We start from the raw sequence: 15588 nt of genomic DNA, 5'->3' as shown, positions 1-15588 counted from the left end.
GTTAACATAATAAATCTCATATTTATTTTTATGCAAGTTGTATTTTATTCTAAGGGTTGATTATTATTTTAAACCTACTAAAATCCTGTTTAATTTGTATATATATTTACTATTATTTCAATTTTTAATGTTACAAAAGTGAAATTATAAACACAATTTTGCAAAAATAAAAAAAAGGATATTATTCAACAATATAACAGTGTTAAATTATAAATAATTAAAAATGACTAATTATAAGATATGTGATAAGGCATATCGAGCTGCAATTTCATGTTTGAATTTTGTGAATAGAGCAAAATTTTCACCATACTGAATTTCTCGATAATTAGAATTTTTCACTAATGATGCATAAGTATGTTGAAAAGTAAAAATGTTAGCAAGTACTTCAAACTGATAATTGGCTGCAAACATTTCATATATCTGGAAGAATAGAACAATATAATGTACTAAAAATACCATTAACAAAAAAAAAAAACTAACTTGAGAATTTCTGGTGAATCCATAGCCAATAAATCTTTCATCATAACTTGGAACATTATTAAGTGAGATGTAAAATGGTTCATAAAATAACTGATATTTTGGTATTTGATGGCTAATATGAACATCAGAGTTCTTCAAAGACATATTTTCATATCTATAGAAATGTAATAAAATGCAAGTCAATGGCCTGTACAGTTACTTAAAAATAAACAGTAATTATACATTTATAAGGTGTTGCAGAAGATAAAATGTATTTCTTTTAATATATGTTAAATACAGTTAATAGTTTTGCTAAACTTGTTATTGATCGGAGGCGTGTGCAGAATTTATGAAAAATTGGTTAGAGTTAAAAAGTAAAATTATAATTTTTTTTAACTTTTTAGGTGATTTTTTCCCTAAAATATTGAGTTAGCTCATAGGGCTTAGCTTTTAAAGCTGTATCTATGGAACAGCTGTGCCACTGTTTATCAAATTGGTTGTATATTACTTAATAAAAAGTTTAACCTAAAATAAGTTGTAAACAGTTCAAAACTAATCAGTTTTTATTACTTATAATAAACTTAAGGTATTTATTTATATAACATACAAATCAAAATTTGTTGGCAGCTGGTTTAATTTAAAAATATCCTCATGAAAATATTTTGCTTGTCCAGTATTTTTTAATGTCATTAATTGTAAAAAACTTTTTGGAGAAGGAGCCAATTGGTGGATTTCATATGTAGGTAGAACATATACACATTTTAAGCATTTAGGAAGTGTTGAAAGAAAGTCATTGAGAACTTCAGCAGAATTGTAACTGGGTATAATATCAATATCTGTAACCAATGAATAATATGCTTGACAATTAAATCTAGCTAGATTCCTCAAATGATTTTGTGGATAAGGCATGCGAGTTCTCCATCGCTTTAAGTTTTTAGGAAGTTGTTTCAATAGACTTAACAAAACTTTTTTTGGATCTTGATTACATAATAAATTATCAGTAAAATGACTTGATGATGGAGATTCTGGAAATCGATTAGCTGGTACAGCAAGATGAAATGTCACTGAATTGCGAATTGTTGTATAACAACGCCGTAGGAATTTGATATAATCTAAATTATAATTTATAAATTAAAAGAATACATTTATAATAATGATTGCATACCTTGTACAAAATATAGTTCCTCGCCAGCTGCATATACTGCAGCTGATATGGGACCATTCCAATTTTCAACTAACTCCACGATAGAAAATAATCTATCTAATGAACACTGTGTGGCTAAACAGACCATTCCATTTGTTTCTTTTTCTGCTAATAACACATTATCAAATGTTTTTAACAATCGTCTACTATCCCACTTACCATTAGATAATGAAAAATGAAAGTAAGAAATATTAGAATTATCTTCAGTGACACAAGTTTGCTTATAATTTGAGATTAAATTTAAAAGATAAACTGTTAGATATATATTGTACAACATTATGATGAAAACAACATATATAAGAACAGGATTGCGATAAAATACCTAAAAAAATTACAAATAAAAAAAATAAAACCATGAATGAATGATACAAATTTTTTATTTGGCACTTACACAGTTTTTAAAAAAAATCATTTTAATTTAAATTTAATTGCTTATAATTTAAGCTTCCTTGCCCATTGTAATGCTTTAAATACATTTTTGTTTAGCATTAGTTTTACTATAGAAATATTTTGTTTATACCATTCAAAATTGTACGTAACATGGGTTTTCCAATTTTTATCCAAAAATTCTTTGTAAAATTCAGACATTTGGTCAGCTGAAGCACTAGATATACCCTTTCTTGCTAATTTTTCTTTATAAGCTTCCCTTTCTTTAACAAATGTTTGATTATGATTTGTCCAAAAATCATTGTTCCATTTTGCTACTTCAATTCGTTTAAGTCGTAGTTTACGTTCAATTGATGATTCATTTTTTGGTATATAAAACTTAATTGGTCTTAAATTTGATATAGGATCGGGTGGACCAACTGAATCGTCATTTTCCATTTCCTAAAAGCAAATATTAATCGTAAGATATTTTTCCAGTCAAATAAAAAAAATCTAATTAAAAAGAAAAATTTTAATTAATGTCTCTTAAGTGGTTAAATTAATTGTTATTATTTAAATAATTCTTATAATTTGGAAAAGCCTGTAGCTAAATAAATAAAAAGTATTCAATTAATACTTACATACTATTTCATTCGCAGAATAAAATGTACAACAGTTGGGAACACAACATTAGAGGTCATTATCAAGTAGATTATAATTATTGAATTTGAAAAGATAATCAATATTAATTACTGATTTAGCGTTTTGTGATTTTTTTTTACATCCTCTTTGCTCGAGTTATCATTTTACTTATTAACCGCAGTATTAAACTAAAACCGTAGATACCCTTTGCCGCCATGGCAGCAGTGTTGTTCCTTTTATGCTGTATTTTGAAGAAGGGGTTTGTTTCCTCCAAGTTCATGATGTTGGTTAACGCTTGCTTTATCTAAATAATTGCGAAATATACAGATATTCTTAACTCAAAAATTGATGTTTTATTAATTATTTTATAAAAATTAAATAGCCTATAATTTATCTATTTTCTATCTATTATTATTATAAAGTAATTGTCATTATGTATGTGTTAATTCATTTTATCCATTAGCAAGTAACAATCGTTCTCAAAATTAATAGTGTTTCCTAGTGAAAATTTTATTTAATTACACGTAAAAAATGGATAAATTAAACTACGAAAATTGGGGAGCTAATGAAAAAGCCGTATTGTAAGTTTTTCGATATTTTTTCTTAACAATCGCAAGTTTAATCAAATTAATTAATTATGCAATTTACGAATTTTTAGTTTAGCTAAATGTCACGAATTTATCAGTAACTCGAAGACTGATTATTCTTTGACAATTACTAATAATGGAAACCCCACAGGCAAGTTAAATAGCATTATTGAAATTAAATTAAATTAAATTAAAGAATATTTCAATTTTTAGATTTGGCCAAAGGGATACTTTCATTATTAATAGCATGTATTAAAGGAAAATTAAAAATCAACCTTGGAGTTTCTATTTTAGATGAGTTGGTAAGTTAAGAATCTGTCGTCTTTTGCTTATGACTCATATCTTTTTTTGTTAAACATTTTCTTATTTGTTTTTTTAAATAATAATTATTGAGATAATTATTTTAGCTCATAAATCTAATTTTTTATTGCAAATTTTTACTCAATAGTTATAAGAATTACCCTTTCTAAGAATACAATTTGTTTTTAAATTTTTTAGTGTTCAAATAAAGAAATTGCATCTGTTATAATGGATATTTTTAATTTTTTGGATACTGAAACAGTTCTGTCTGAAAACTTAGGATCAGAAAGAGAGAATTTTAGTAGCATTGTCAGAGATTCTCAAAAGGTTTATATATTTGAGGATTTTTTATAGTATCTATATTAATAAAAATAATTCTTTAGTTATTTACAGATAAACTATTAAAGGAGCGCTTAGAAATTGAATCATTAAAAGACATAAAGTTATTAAATAATGTCTTTTCTACAAAGTTTATTAAAATTAAAACTAAACTTTTGTAAGTTTCAAATTCTAATTATTTAAATAACCATATTAATATAATAATGATATTTTTAGTTATAAACAGCGAAAATATAATCTATTTCGCGAAGAATCTGAAGGCTTTTCAAAATTAGTTACTGAATTAAACTCTGATAATATGGATCCAAAAGTTATGTTGGAAATTATTAAATCATTAATTGGATGTTTCAATTTAGATCCAAATCGGGTTTTAGACATTATCTTAGATTCATTTGAACATCATACTGATAATAAAGCTGAACATTTTTTTATACCTTTGTTACGAGATTATATGCCTGAATCGCAGAGACTTACTGAAGTGTTAGTTTTTAAGTTACGTCAAGTCAATGATATGAATCATTCATCCTATAGACTGATTGCTTTACTTATTCAATATAATTTAATAGAATTAGAAAATATATATCCTTGGGTAAAATTAATCATTAAAATTTGGCAAAGATATTTGTATTATTCTAATTCATCATATTTTAGTTAACTCCAGATGACAAGGTTATCCAAAAAAATTGGGAAAAAGAAATGAAAAATGGACAAGATTATGTTAAAAAGATTTCATGTATGTTTTTGTCAAAAGCTCCTGAATCTGAAGTAGCTGATGATAATGATTTAGTAAAAGTAATGTATATTAGTTATAATTTAAAATTTTAAAACTTACAATTATTTCTTTAAAGTTTGAAGAAAATCAAAAGTTTTTGTTATGTGAAGCTATGCTTGAAGTTGGAGATTGGAATACAGCTCAAATATTATTAAAACGGTTTCCTGAATATTATGCAGTAGATCATCCTGCCATTGGAGATGCTTTATGTAACCTAATAAGTCAAATAATAAAACCTATTTATGCAGAGTGAGTCTAATTATGTTTTAATTTCTATCTATTATTAAATTAGTCTTAGTTTGTCAAAAATGTTGATATAGTACTTTTCTAAAAGTAAATATAATAAATACAAAAAAACATTAATTCTTGGGAGTAATTAAACATTTTATATGAGAAAATACTAAAGTTTTTTTTGTATTTTTCTACATTTGTGGATATATCATTGTAATTTGCATAAGTAATTTTACCTTTATTGGTTGGGTCATGCCAATATTCATTGGTGCAAAATGGGGATCTAGGAGATATCAGCTCCCAAAAATTATTAAATATAACTGTACTTCTATATAGAAATATTTTTAAAAAGGAAAGAAGTTAAGTTTGAATTAACTTAACTAATCAAAATATTGTGTTTAAAATACAGTATATTTAAAAATTAAAAAAATTTTTGAATATCAATAATTTTTTTAATATAAAATCAAAATTTATGTATACATTAAATATTAATACTTGTGTAATGTTTGGGTTTTAAGTTATTTTAATAGTTTATTTTAAGGTAATTTAATATAGTATATGATAGTATTTTACATGTCACTTAAAAATTTTTAGAGCATTTTTATAAGGCAGTTTTAGAATTTTTTAATGTTTTTTGAACATTTTATGTAAGATCTTACATAATATGTAAGGCTTATAACAATAGTTTTAAATATTTTGTTTTTTGCATTTTTCTGAAAAACTAACGAAATGTGACGTTGGCCCTTTTATAAAATGTTTAATTATTCTATATATACTAGACTAAAAGTAGACCTATTTTACTTTCAGTCACTTTTTGAAATGTCTATCACTAGTTAACTAGTTTTTTATTTGGAATTTTTTTTAACTTCAATGCGAAGCTGAGAAGGTATTAATTTTACTATATGTTTTTTTTTTATTATTATTATTTTTTTTGTGTGTGTGTGTGTTTGTTACCATTTTTTCTTAGCTCTCACAAAACTTATTTCTTTCAACGATATGTCAAAAGATCACAAATCGTATCTAGTCAAAGACATTGCTCTCAAAAATTGAAAAATTTCACCTTGTTCCCCATAAATGGGGGAAATCTACAAAAAAATTAAAAATTAAAAAATCGCTAATTTTTAAAAAAAAATTTACTTAAAATTGCCATAACTTTTTCAAAAATGATTAAATCAATATATATTTTTTATTATAGATGCATGATGTCTTTACCTATCATTTTATATACAGGGTGTTCAGTAAGTCAGAAACCCGTTTCCTGACTTACTGAACACCCTATATATTTTTTTATAAATCTGACCCTTTACCTGCCCACAGGGAAGGATTGAAAATGGCAACTTTTTCACAAAAAATTAGCTTTCTTAACATAACTTTTGAAAGTGTTTTGGAAATACTGACACTTTTATATATACTTTAAATTAAAGCTTATGTAATATACTTTATTATGGAAAAAAAAAATTTGGACTTTATTTTGTCTTCATAGTGAAAATGGCTACCGTGTACTATTCTTGTGTTAAAATTCTTGATTTTATATTTTACATTTTTAACTTTAAAATACTATAACTTTTTGAAAAATGTATAGATCATTATAATTTTTTTAAGATAAGTACTATTTATATTCTTCTTTTATACCACATACATTTTTTTAAATCGGATCATTACCCTTTATACAGGGGCAATTCATGCATAAAAAAATGCATATAGAAAAAAGAACTTTTTCAACTTCATTTTTGAATGTTTTCCGGAAATACTGACACTTATATATATAAGTGTCAGTATTTAATTAAGCTTTAATATGAAAAAGACAAATTTCATAACTTTTTAAATTTCAAACCATTTTAAATTTGTCTGGGTTTTTGTTTTTTCTGTAGTTATTACTGGTAAAGCAGTATTAATGATTGAATAGAAAAATTAATGTTGGTAATAGATGATTAGAGTAATAATTTCTATATTTTTATAAATATTATTCTAAATTAAAATTTTAATTTTGTTTTTAGAGTTTTTAATCTTCATTCAAAATTTACAAGAAAAACTTTGAAGCTCTCTGATAATTCTTTTTCTGTAAAACCTGTATCAACGTTTCAAGAATTTCATAGTATTGTTATGCCAATGCTGATAACTTTAGGTCCTGGATTACATCGTAACACTGTTTTAATGTTTAAAATTGTGAGGATTGTTAGAGAAGCTTTAATAAATGTAATTGAAGTAAAATTTATATATAATATTTTTACACTTTTTATCAGATTTACTATTTAGCTATCAAAGTTACAAACATTATTTAAATGAATATTATTGATTTATTAATCAAGAAATTATAATTTTTTCTTTTATAGGAAGGAATTAGAAATAAAGATTACATACCTTCTAAAAATGGTTATTATTTTGATACATTGTCTTTACTAGATCGTGTTTTATTACCAGCTTTGTCATTGGTTGAAGGAAGTAGTATTTCTGAACATTTGTGGACTTTATTGCAATTATATCCTTACCACTGCAGGTATATACACATGCAGTGCTTATGATTAAAAATTTATCATGCAATGATTTCATTTAAAAATTGAATTAATTTTAGATACGCCTTATATAACAGTTGGAAAAATGATACACATAAATATCACCCTAAGTTATTGATAAAAAAAGTTGAAGTTCAAAAAAAAGCTAAGTCTGTCATGAAGCGCCTTTGTAAAGATAATACAAAGCCGTCTAGTCGAGTTATTGGGAAAATATCCCATTATGCTCCAGGATATTTATTTGATTATGTAATGTTAATAGATATATTTACAGAGGGTGATCTGTCAATTACAAACCACTTTATTACTTATAAAATAATAATTTTGAGAATTTTTTTTCTATTTTTAATTTACATATAATTCTTGAAAAATCTACTTAAAAGTATTTTTTTGATTATTCTCTTATGTGCTATGTTGGTATCAACTTTTTTTTTAAATATAAATAATGTAATTTAGAAAAAGACTGGTCGATAAAAACTTTTGAACTAATATCTCAGAAGTTATTAATATTTTTTTACCTAGGTAAGAGGAGTGAGCCTGCAAAATATATATTGATAAATATAGCAACCACCCACTTTTTACCTCTAGTCATTATTTAAAATTATTAATAATTTTTAATAGCTATTCGTTTTCTATTTTTGCCAACTCTCCCAAATGGATCCCACTCTGGGATCTGGCTAAGGGATGAGACCACACCACAATGTGAATAACCTCTTGATTAATTTTGGGCTGATTTACAATAAGGTGATGTGAGTTATAGATGGTGTGGGCTGCCTTGAAATAATGTCTATTGGCAGTTCCAGAACAGTCCACAATAATGCCAGTCATGTTAAAAAAAAATATGGTTAGTCTTATAAAGCACATTGTTGTGATACAGAAAACATTGGTTTATAGTCATAATTGACGATAAACACTCCACATCTATGATTATGGAGTCATAAAAAGTCAATTAGCTATCTGTATTTGTAATCCCTCTTATATTATAAATGCATATTAGCTCAAAAATTTGAAACTTTAAAGTTTTATTTTTAATAAAAGGATAATATTATATTAAAAATTGAAATGCCACATACTATTAGAATAAAACTTCAAATATTTTATTAAATTCAAAATATGTGTTCTCATTTGAAAAAAACAAAGTTGACATACTTACAAAGCATAAGAGATGAACTTAAAAAGTAATGCATAGCTAATAATTCAAGAATAATAAATAACTAAAGGTAACCAAAGTAAAAATGTTTAAATTATTTTTATTCTGAGAGTAATTGAGTGGATTATGATAAAAAAGTAATTCTGTATATAAATTTTTATTTTTATTGAATTATTTATATGTATATAATTTTTAGATATTAGGACAAATACAAGTGTTTGACAATTTAGGAAGTATTGTGGTTGAATGTTTAAAATATATGACTAGTTTATCTTTTGATGTTCTTGGATATTGTATTGTTGAAACTTTGGGTAAAAGTGGTCAAGATAGAGTAAAACACGATGGAACTTCTATATCTGTTTGGCTTCAAAGTACTGCCTCATTTTGTGGTGCTGTTTTCAAAAAACATTCTATAGAACTTACTGGAATCTTACAATATGTAGCAAATCAATTAAAGACTGAAAATAGGTAATAATGCTATTCAACTAAAATTAATCTACTAACTTTGACTTTATGCGAGACTTATAATAAATAAATAAAAAACAATGTTAGACAGTGTCACTCTGGTCTCTTACTAGTTGAAGAACCTGAGGCTTCTAGATATATATCACTATTGGGGGTCCATAGTCTATAAGCTACCAGCCCCCTTCCTTATCCCAGGATGTAGAGAAGTCGCCCATAGGTCACTTTTTTAAAAATCATGAGGAATTCCTCTCTCCCTGTAATTCTTAAGTATTGTAGGGGGGCCCACTGGAATTTATATTCTAGGGGTCCAAATAAGAGCTAAGCTGACATTGATTTTAGAATTTTATTAAAAGTGTAAATGATAGTTATGTGCATATTTACAAATAAGAGTATTGTTTTAATAATTTTTTTAATTCATGGCGTTTTATATAGTATATAAAAAAATAATTAAATAATTTATAATAAAATACCTTAAAAGTAATGCTGTTAAATATTTGACATGAAATTAATTAATTTGATTTGATTTAGTTAGCTTATTTAAGTTTATTTTATCTAAAGGAAATGGTTGGAGGTGAATAATGAATGTGTTTATTTTTATCAGTTAATAATGAACAACATAAGCGTAAATAGTATTTTGAATTAGGGTATGCTTAAGTTTTGAAGACCTGAAATTTTTTTTTTTGTTTGAAATGGTGTACCTTCTTACAATCTTCTTTTTATCTATATATAAACAAACAATTATTTGTAACATTTTATGGATGTATTTTTTCCTTACTTTTGTGTAGTATTTCAACTATAATTGTTGAAACCAAAATATAACTGTTTTAAGTGAAGTACATATACTAAACTGATGACATTTCACACTCGCAATATTAAAAGATAAGATAAAAAAAAAAGAAACCAGTATTTAATTATAAAATAATATAAGAAGTTATTTTATTTGTTCTTACACAATTTTAAAAGAATGTTGATTTCTGCTTAGTTAAACAATCCTTTATACACATATATGTATAAATATGCTAATGTATTTTAATTACATTAAGAAAACGTATTGCCTTTTATATATTAACATATTTAAATGATTAGTGTAATTATAATATACATAGGAATATGTATTTTAAATAACTTTTAGCTGAAAAATACTTAAATATTGATGAAGTTTTTACATTTTCTAGAATTTAGGCATATTTGATTATTTTTTTAAAGATAATCAAATCAAGGAAAACTATTTCCTAAATATTTATGTATATATGTGTATTATTATTTATAATTTTTAGTTTGGATTTACTTATTCTTAAAGAAATAGTCTTAAGAATGGCTGGCATAGAACTCATGGAACAAATAACTCCTGATCAAATCGAAGCTATGTCAGGTGGAGATTATTTAAAAATTGAAGTAAGTTAGTTTAAAAGTATTAACAAAAAAAAAATTAATTATTTGAATTTTTTTTTAATTTAGGCAGGATATTATAATCAAATTAGAAACACTAAAAAATCTTCTGTACGATTAAAAGAGTCATTGTTAGACAATAATTTAGCAGTAGCATTGTGTTTATTAATTGCTCAGCAACGACATAGTGTTATATATAAAGAGCATGAATCAATGCATATAAAACTTGCTGGTCAACTTTATGATCAAGTAAATGCAAATTTAAATTGCTTAAAAGTATTTTGTTTGCTATTACTTATCATTTTATTGTGTTTTTTCAGTGTCAAGATACATTGGTTCAATATGGCACATTTTTGGGGTCTACATTTTCTATGGAGGAGTACATAAATCACTTACCATCTGTTCATGATCTTCTAGATCAACACCATGTTCACATGGATGTAGCATTTTTCCTTGCCAGGCCTATGTTTAATCATTTCATCAATGTAGTACCTGCTTTTAAATTTATTAAAAAAAAAAAAAAGTGACAATTGTGATAATTTTAATTTTGTTTAGACCCGTTTTGATGTATTACGTAAAGCAGATCCTAATTCTAAGAAGTCGTTACCTGCTCGTCAAACATATTATGCTGAAGCATACAAAGAAGTTATGTCTTCTATTGTAAATTCTGTAGTTCCTTTACACCCTGAAAAAGTTTGGGAAGATGTATCTCCTGGGTTTTTGGTAACATTTTGGTCATTGACACTGTATGATCTTAGTGTTCCTAATGAAGCCTATAAAAGGGAAATCAACAAACTTAAGACTCAATCTAATGCACTCGGAGACTCTAAACAAACAGTATGTATAATAGAGAATTAATAAACAGCTCTTAATGTAATATATCATACTTTTTTTATATATAATTTTAGAGTACTAAAGTGAAGAAAGAACAAGATAGGTTATCTACAACAATTGCAAAGTTAAATGATGAGAAAAAAAAACAACAAGAACATGTTGAAAAAATTAATTATATGTTAAACCAAGTATTTTTTTTTAAATTTTTTATTGAATGATAATATAAATAATTATTGTTATACAGGAAAAGGACACATGGTTTTTATCTCGTTCTGCAAAAGCAGCTAAAAATGAGACAATAACTCAATTTTTACAATTATGTTTATTTCCACGTTGTATTTTTACACACACTGACGCTATGTACTGTGCAAAGTTTGTTCAAACATTACATTCTCTGAAAACTGCAAATTTTTCGACTTTACTTTGTTACGATAGGGTAAAGATGAAAATCAACTATATATAATATAACATTTTTGTAGTAAAGGAATTATTTTTAAACTTTCCAGCTTTTCTGTGATATTACTTATTCAGTAACACTTTGCACTGAAAACGAAGCACACCGATATGGTATTTTTTTAAATGAAATGTTAAAAAATGTAACTCGTTGGCATTCAACTCAAGAAGTTTTTGAAAAAGAATGTGCTACCTATCCTGGATTTGTAACTAAATGTAAAAATAGTGATCAGTTTGTACAGTCTAGTAATGACCATGTTGGATATGAAAATTTCAGACATGTTTGTCATAAGTGGCATTATAAAATAACTAAAGTAATCATAATATTAGTGATGTTTTTTTATTATTATCAACTTGTTGTATACTAATAATATATATTTTGTACTTTTCTTAAAGGCAATGATGGTTTGTTTGGAATCCAAAGATTATGTACAAATTCGCAATTCATTGATTATTTTAATTAAAATAGTTAATCATTTTCCAGTATTAGCTAAATTAGCCACATTAATTGATAAAAAAGTTGAAAAAGTAAGAGAAGATGAGAAAGATAAACGACAAGATTTGTATACATTAGCTACATCATATTGTGGACTACTCAAAGGTAGAGCTAATCAGTTTCTTAAAGATTCAGACTTTCATCAAGTCAATGAAAAGGTAAAAAAAAATTGAATTATCTTTGAAGTAATATTTCATTCAATTAAAATAAATAAGTTATTATTGTTAAAAATGAGCCAAAAAAAATTTTTTTGTCATGTTACCATTCAATTTTTATTTTTAAGTTTATAATTTTCATTAGTGATCTTATGCACATTTTAAATACATAGGTAAGTCAGACAATTAATGCTAATGATATTAAATCTGATGTCACAAAGAATGCTCAGGTATTAAAAAAAAAAGAAAATGAAAGAAGTCCAGAAGCAAAAACTCCCCCACCATTACCCTCTAAAGTTCTTAATGGAACAACAACAACAGGTAAATTATTTAAAAATATTTTATTATTTCATTAATTTATATTTGATTAAAACTAAAAATTATAGAATGGGTAGAAGCAGAAAAGAAAGTTATTGATAACAAAATTAAAACAGATAAGCGATCAGCAAAAGTTACATCAATACTATCTAAGTAAGTCACAATATCCTGAAAATTGAATTCAAATTAAAAAAATTACAATTGTTCAGTGAAAAAAATCATGAAAATAATGTGGAACTTGAAAAAGAGTCCGAGCAAATTGATGATCATAATGAAAAAAAGAAAGAAAAACGATCTAGAGATGAGAATTTTGATAAAGAAAATGATTCTTTCGTATGTTATATTAAAACATTTTTATCACTTAACTTTTTAAAATTATATACATTTATTTTTAAATAATTGTTTTAATTATAAATTTGTAGTTTGAACTTTCCAAAAATAACTTATCTAAAGATTCAATTAGTAGTGGTCCAGCTGTCAATCATAGTAACAAAGTACATTCTCAAATTATATCAGGAGAGAAGCCTTCTATCAATGACATAGATTCAACAAATAATGGTGTATACGCTGGGGCTGACAAAGGTAAGGAAATATTTTACCAAATTTCATATTGAATCATAAGCATTACTTATTTCGTATTTAAACTGTTTTTTTTTTTAGATATCAAACGAAAACGAATTGACACCAGTCCAGTTACGAAGGTAAGAATTGAAGCTGGAGCCTTCATATCAAAAAATTATCACAATTACATTCCTCCTGTTGTTATTCACAAAAATTCAAAATATTGAGTAGTCTCATCTCTCAACCTAAGTGCTCGACCAGTTTTATGTTTGTGGTGTGTGTCTCCTGAAATGATGTTCCCTCAATAATTTGTACTACATAGTTCTACAATTAATGACATTTTCCATTTGTTGATATGGATCTGTTGCAAAATGATAGGAACAATGATTGCTGTTGTAGCTGAACACCTTCTTCTGCGAGAATTGAAGAGCAGATGCTGGTTTTTTAATTTTTATTTATATCCTTGTTTGTGTTAGTGTAAAAGTTGTTTATATCTCCATTCCAAAAAAAATACACTTTGGTTATTTTCATTATTCAATGAAGTTCTACAAAATAATACATTTATTAAAACAAATAAAATGAATCAAGTAGCTGATAATTTTATCTTTCATAATGTTAAGTAATATTTGTGTATCATATACAAACTGGTTTTTTATTTGTATTTTGTGTGTAATTTTAACTCTACAGCAAACTGCAAAATATAACTCCGACATGAAATCAGAAACAAATGGATCATCACTTACTGAGAAAAAAGAAAAGAAACTTAAAAAATCTCAATCTTCTGATTCCTCAGTGTCAAAAGAAACTCGAAAAGAACGCAAAATAAGTAGGAAACGGGTAAGATGAACAAAATTAAAATAGTAAAAATTATTGTAAATAATTATTTATTTTGCAGATTGAAAGAAGGGAAGAATTAACCCCAGAATTGAAAAGACGCAAGGAAGATGATAAACGTATGTATTTATCACTTGAATATATTCTTAATAAATAAAATTTTTACATTTTGTTTTATTCAAGATATAAAATCTGTTGATATTCGTCATGAAGACATAGCAAATGATAAACATAGATCAAGCCGTGTAAGTAGATTTTCTAAAATATTAAATTTTTTACTATAAAATGCATGTATTTATGTTATATATAAATATATATATATATATTTTTTTAGGAAAAATCTCCTCATTTAAAAGAGTGGACTGAACGTGAATCTCGACATTCAAAAAGATATCCTTTTTGACACATTTTAAAAATCTATCTATTATAAATGAGAATTTTAATAAGTACTTAATAACTTTTCTACAAATAATTTTCTTAACTTATTTTTTACACGCATAGAACAGAGAAAAGAAAATGAGAAACTTTATCAAGGACTCAAAAATTAATGTTTATATTTTTGTGTACAAAATTGTAAATATTGTATAATTTTTTCTTAGGTTATTTTCCATTTATTTTAATTTTAAAACTTTTTCATTTATATTTTGTATGTATATAAAGTTAAATTATTTGAATGTTGTCATCTAATTAAACAAACAATATTATGATTATTATATTATGAATTTTTTTGAAGCCTATAAGATATTTTGAAAAGTATTTTTTATAAAATAACTCATTAATTATTGAAAATATTTACTGAATACTCGAAAATAAAATTCACAATATCTAATAAGGAGAAGAAATTTAAATATACCTTTCAACTGGAGTAAAAAAGTTTTTTGTGTTTTACTTAACTTTAAATTATTACTGAATTCATATTAGTTATCAAAAATTATTTATCTTTTGTCAAACTATTTAAAAATTGGATCAAATAAATTTAATATGTTATTATAATTTTATGGTGTGTTGATATTATTATGTGTATAGGATTCAATAATTTGATTTCCTTTACTGTCATTAGATTTAGGCTCTTGAAAACTACACAAGTTTCATGCCTTTGTTATTAATAACTGCTCATAAATTTAAGCTACTATTTATCAACAATGCGTGCAATACTTTTAAACATACATTAAAAGAAATAATGATAAAATATAAATATAAATAAACTTAATTTATGAAACATTTGTATCTCGCCCACATTGTTTTACCATATTTTTATACAAATATCAAAAAAACGGAAATTCTAAGCCTAATTACCTTAAAAATTAGAGCTACACTCGAAAATAATATTTTACAAAATTACAAATTACTAAATATTACACTTAGCATAAATATTTTTATTGGTTATTTGGTATTAAGATTAACACAAAATAACACTTAAATAAATACCATTAGTTACATGGATTTGTATAAAATTTTATTAAAAGCAAACAAAATTTTACCTAGTAATATTCATTACATAAATCTATGCAATTATAAAAATC

The 15588-nt window shown here is 25.0% G+C and overlaps 3 protein-coding genes across 7 annotated transcripts; 1 reads left to right on the top strand and 2 right to left on the bottom strand.

Moving 5' to 3' along the window:
• Positions 1-88: 88 nt before the first annotated feature.
• Positions 89-2219, bottom strand: LOC126894633 (beta-1,4-glucuronyltransferase 1). 3 transcript variants are annotated; one of them, XM_050665782.1, is made up of 6 exons: positions 2055-2219; positions 1823-1985; positions 1625-1771; positions 1067-1571; positions 481-634; positions 89-420 (listed from the first exon to the last, which is right to left on the bottom strand). In XM_050665782.1, the coding sequence occupies exons 1-6, from the start codon at positions 2073-2075 to the stop codon at positions 232-234; spliced, it is 1179 nt and encodes a 392-aa protein (XP_050521739.1). In that variant the 5' UTR covers positions 2076-2219; the 3' UTR covers positions 89-231. The 3 variants fall into 3 exon arrangements, with proteins under 3 accessions (XP_050521739.1, XP_050521740.1, XP_050521738.1); XM_050665783.1 differs by having other exon boundaries at positions 1625-1768; XM_050665781.1 differs by having other exon boundaries at positions 1625-1985.
• LOC126894784 (COA8 family protein CG14806, mitochondrial) lies at positions 2103-2488 on the bottom strand. Its single transcript, XM_050666045.1, has 2 exons — positions 2184-2488; positions 2103-2127 (listed from the first exon to the last, which is right to left on the bottom strand). The coding sequence occupies exons 1-2, from the start codon at positions 2486-2488 to the stop codon at positions 2103-2105; spliced, it is 330 nt and encodes a 109-aa protein (XP_050522002.1).
• A 476-nt stretch (positions 2489-2964) lies between these two features.
• On the top strand, positions 2965-14778 carry LOC126894625 (THO complex subunit 2). Of its 3 annotated transcripts, none has more exons than XM_050665763.1 (30): positions 2966-3252; positions 3330-3409; positions 3472-3560; positions 3757-3885; positions 3942-4054; positions 4114-4486; positions 4549-4689; positions 4746-4918; positions 6898-7096; positions 7234-7397; positions 7473-7659; positions 8757-9028; positions 10303-10420; positions 10484-10663; positions 10735-10899; positions 10970-11251; positions 11323-11436; positions 11493-11684; positions 11755-12015; positions 12098-12355; positions 12583-12673; positions 12739-12823; positions 12880-13003; positions 13093-13252; positions 13331-13371; positions 13919-14068; positions 14127-14184; positions 14249-14310; positions 14400-14455; positions 14561-14778. In XM_050665763.1, exons 1-30 carry the CDS (start codon positions 3203-3205, stop codon positions 14583-14585), a joined length of 4392 nt encoding a protein of 1463 aa, XP_050521720.1. In that variant the 5' UTR covers positions 2966-3202; the 3' UTR covers positions 14586-14778. The 3 variants fall into 3 exon arrangements, 2 of the variants coding, with proteins under 2 accessions (XP_050521720.1, XP_050521719.1); XM_050665762.1 differs by having other exon boundaries at positions 2968-3252; positions 12526-12673; XR_007701465.1 differs by lacking the exons at positions 14127-14184; positions 14249-14310; positions 14400-14455; positions 14561-14778 and having other exon boundaries at positions 2965-3252; positions 12526-12673; positions 13331-13702; positions 13919-14049.
• The last annotated feature ends 810 nt before the right edge of the window (positions 14779-15588 follow it).

Source organism: Daktulosphaira vitifoliae, unplaced genomic scaffold (assembly GCF_025091365.1).
Source record: "Daktulosphaira vitifoliae isolate Bord-2020 unplaced genomic scaffold, ASM2509136v1 Scaffold_1, whole genome shotgun sequence".
In the NCBI taxonomy this organism is placed as follows: Eukaryota; Metazoa; Arthropoda; class Insecta; order Hemiptera; family Phylloxeridae; genus Daktulosphaira; species Daktulosphaira vitifoliae.
Note: the sequence above shows the minus strand (reverse complement) of the source record. Positions and strands in the feature narration are given on the sequence as shown.

Bases quoted from the DNA above. Each gene is read 5' to 3' on its own strand.
- LOC126894633 (XM_050665781.1), bottom strand. From the start codon at position 2,075: ATGATTTTTTTTAAAAACTGT. The intron at 635-1,066 runs GTATGTTATATA...ACATTTCTATAG, and splicing joins CTGCCAACAAATTTTGATTT to ATATGAAAATATGTCTTTGA. The intron at 421-480 runs GTTAGTTTTTTT...CTATTCTTCCAG, and splicing joins GATTCACCAGAAATTCTCAA to ATATATGAAATGTTTGCAGC.
- LOC126894625 (XM_050665762.1), top strand. From the start codon at position 3,203: ATGGATAAATTAAACTACGAAAATTGGGGAGCTAATGAAAAAGCCGTA. The intron at 10,664-10,734 runs GTAAATGCAAAT...GTGTTTTTTCAG, and splicing joins CTGGTCAACTTTATGATCAA to TGTCAAGATACATTGGTTCA. The intron at 12,824-12,879 runs GTAAGTCACAAT...ACAATTGTTCAG, and splicing joins GTTACATCAATACTATCTAA to TGAAAAAAATCATGAAAATA.
- LOC126894784 (XM_050666045.1), bottom strand. From the start codon at position 2,488: ATGGAAAATGACGATTCAGTTGGTCCACCCGATCCTATATCAAATTTA. The intron at 2,128-2,183 runs GTATAAACAAAA...ATGTATTTAAAG, and splicing joins GTTACGTACAATTTTGAATG to CATTACAATGGGCAAGGAAG.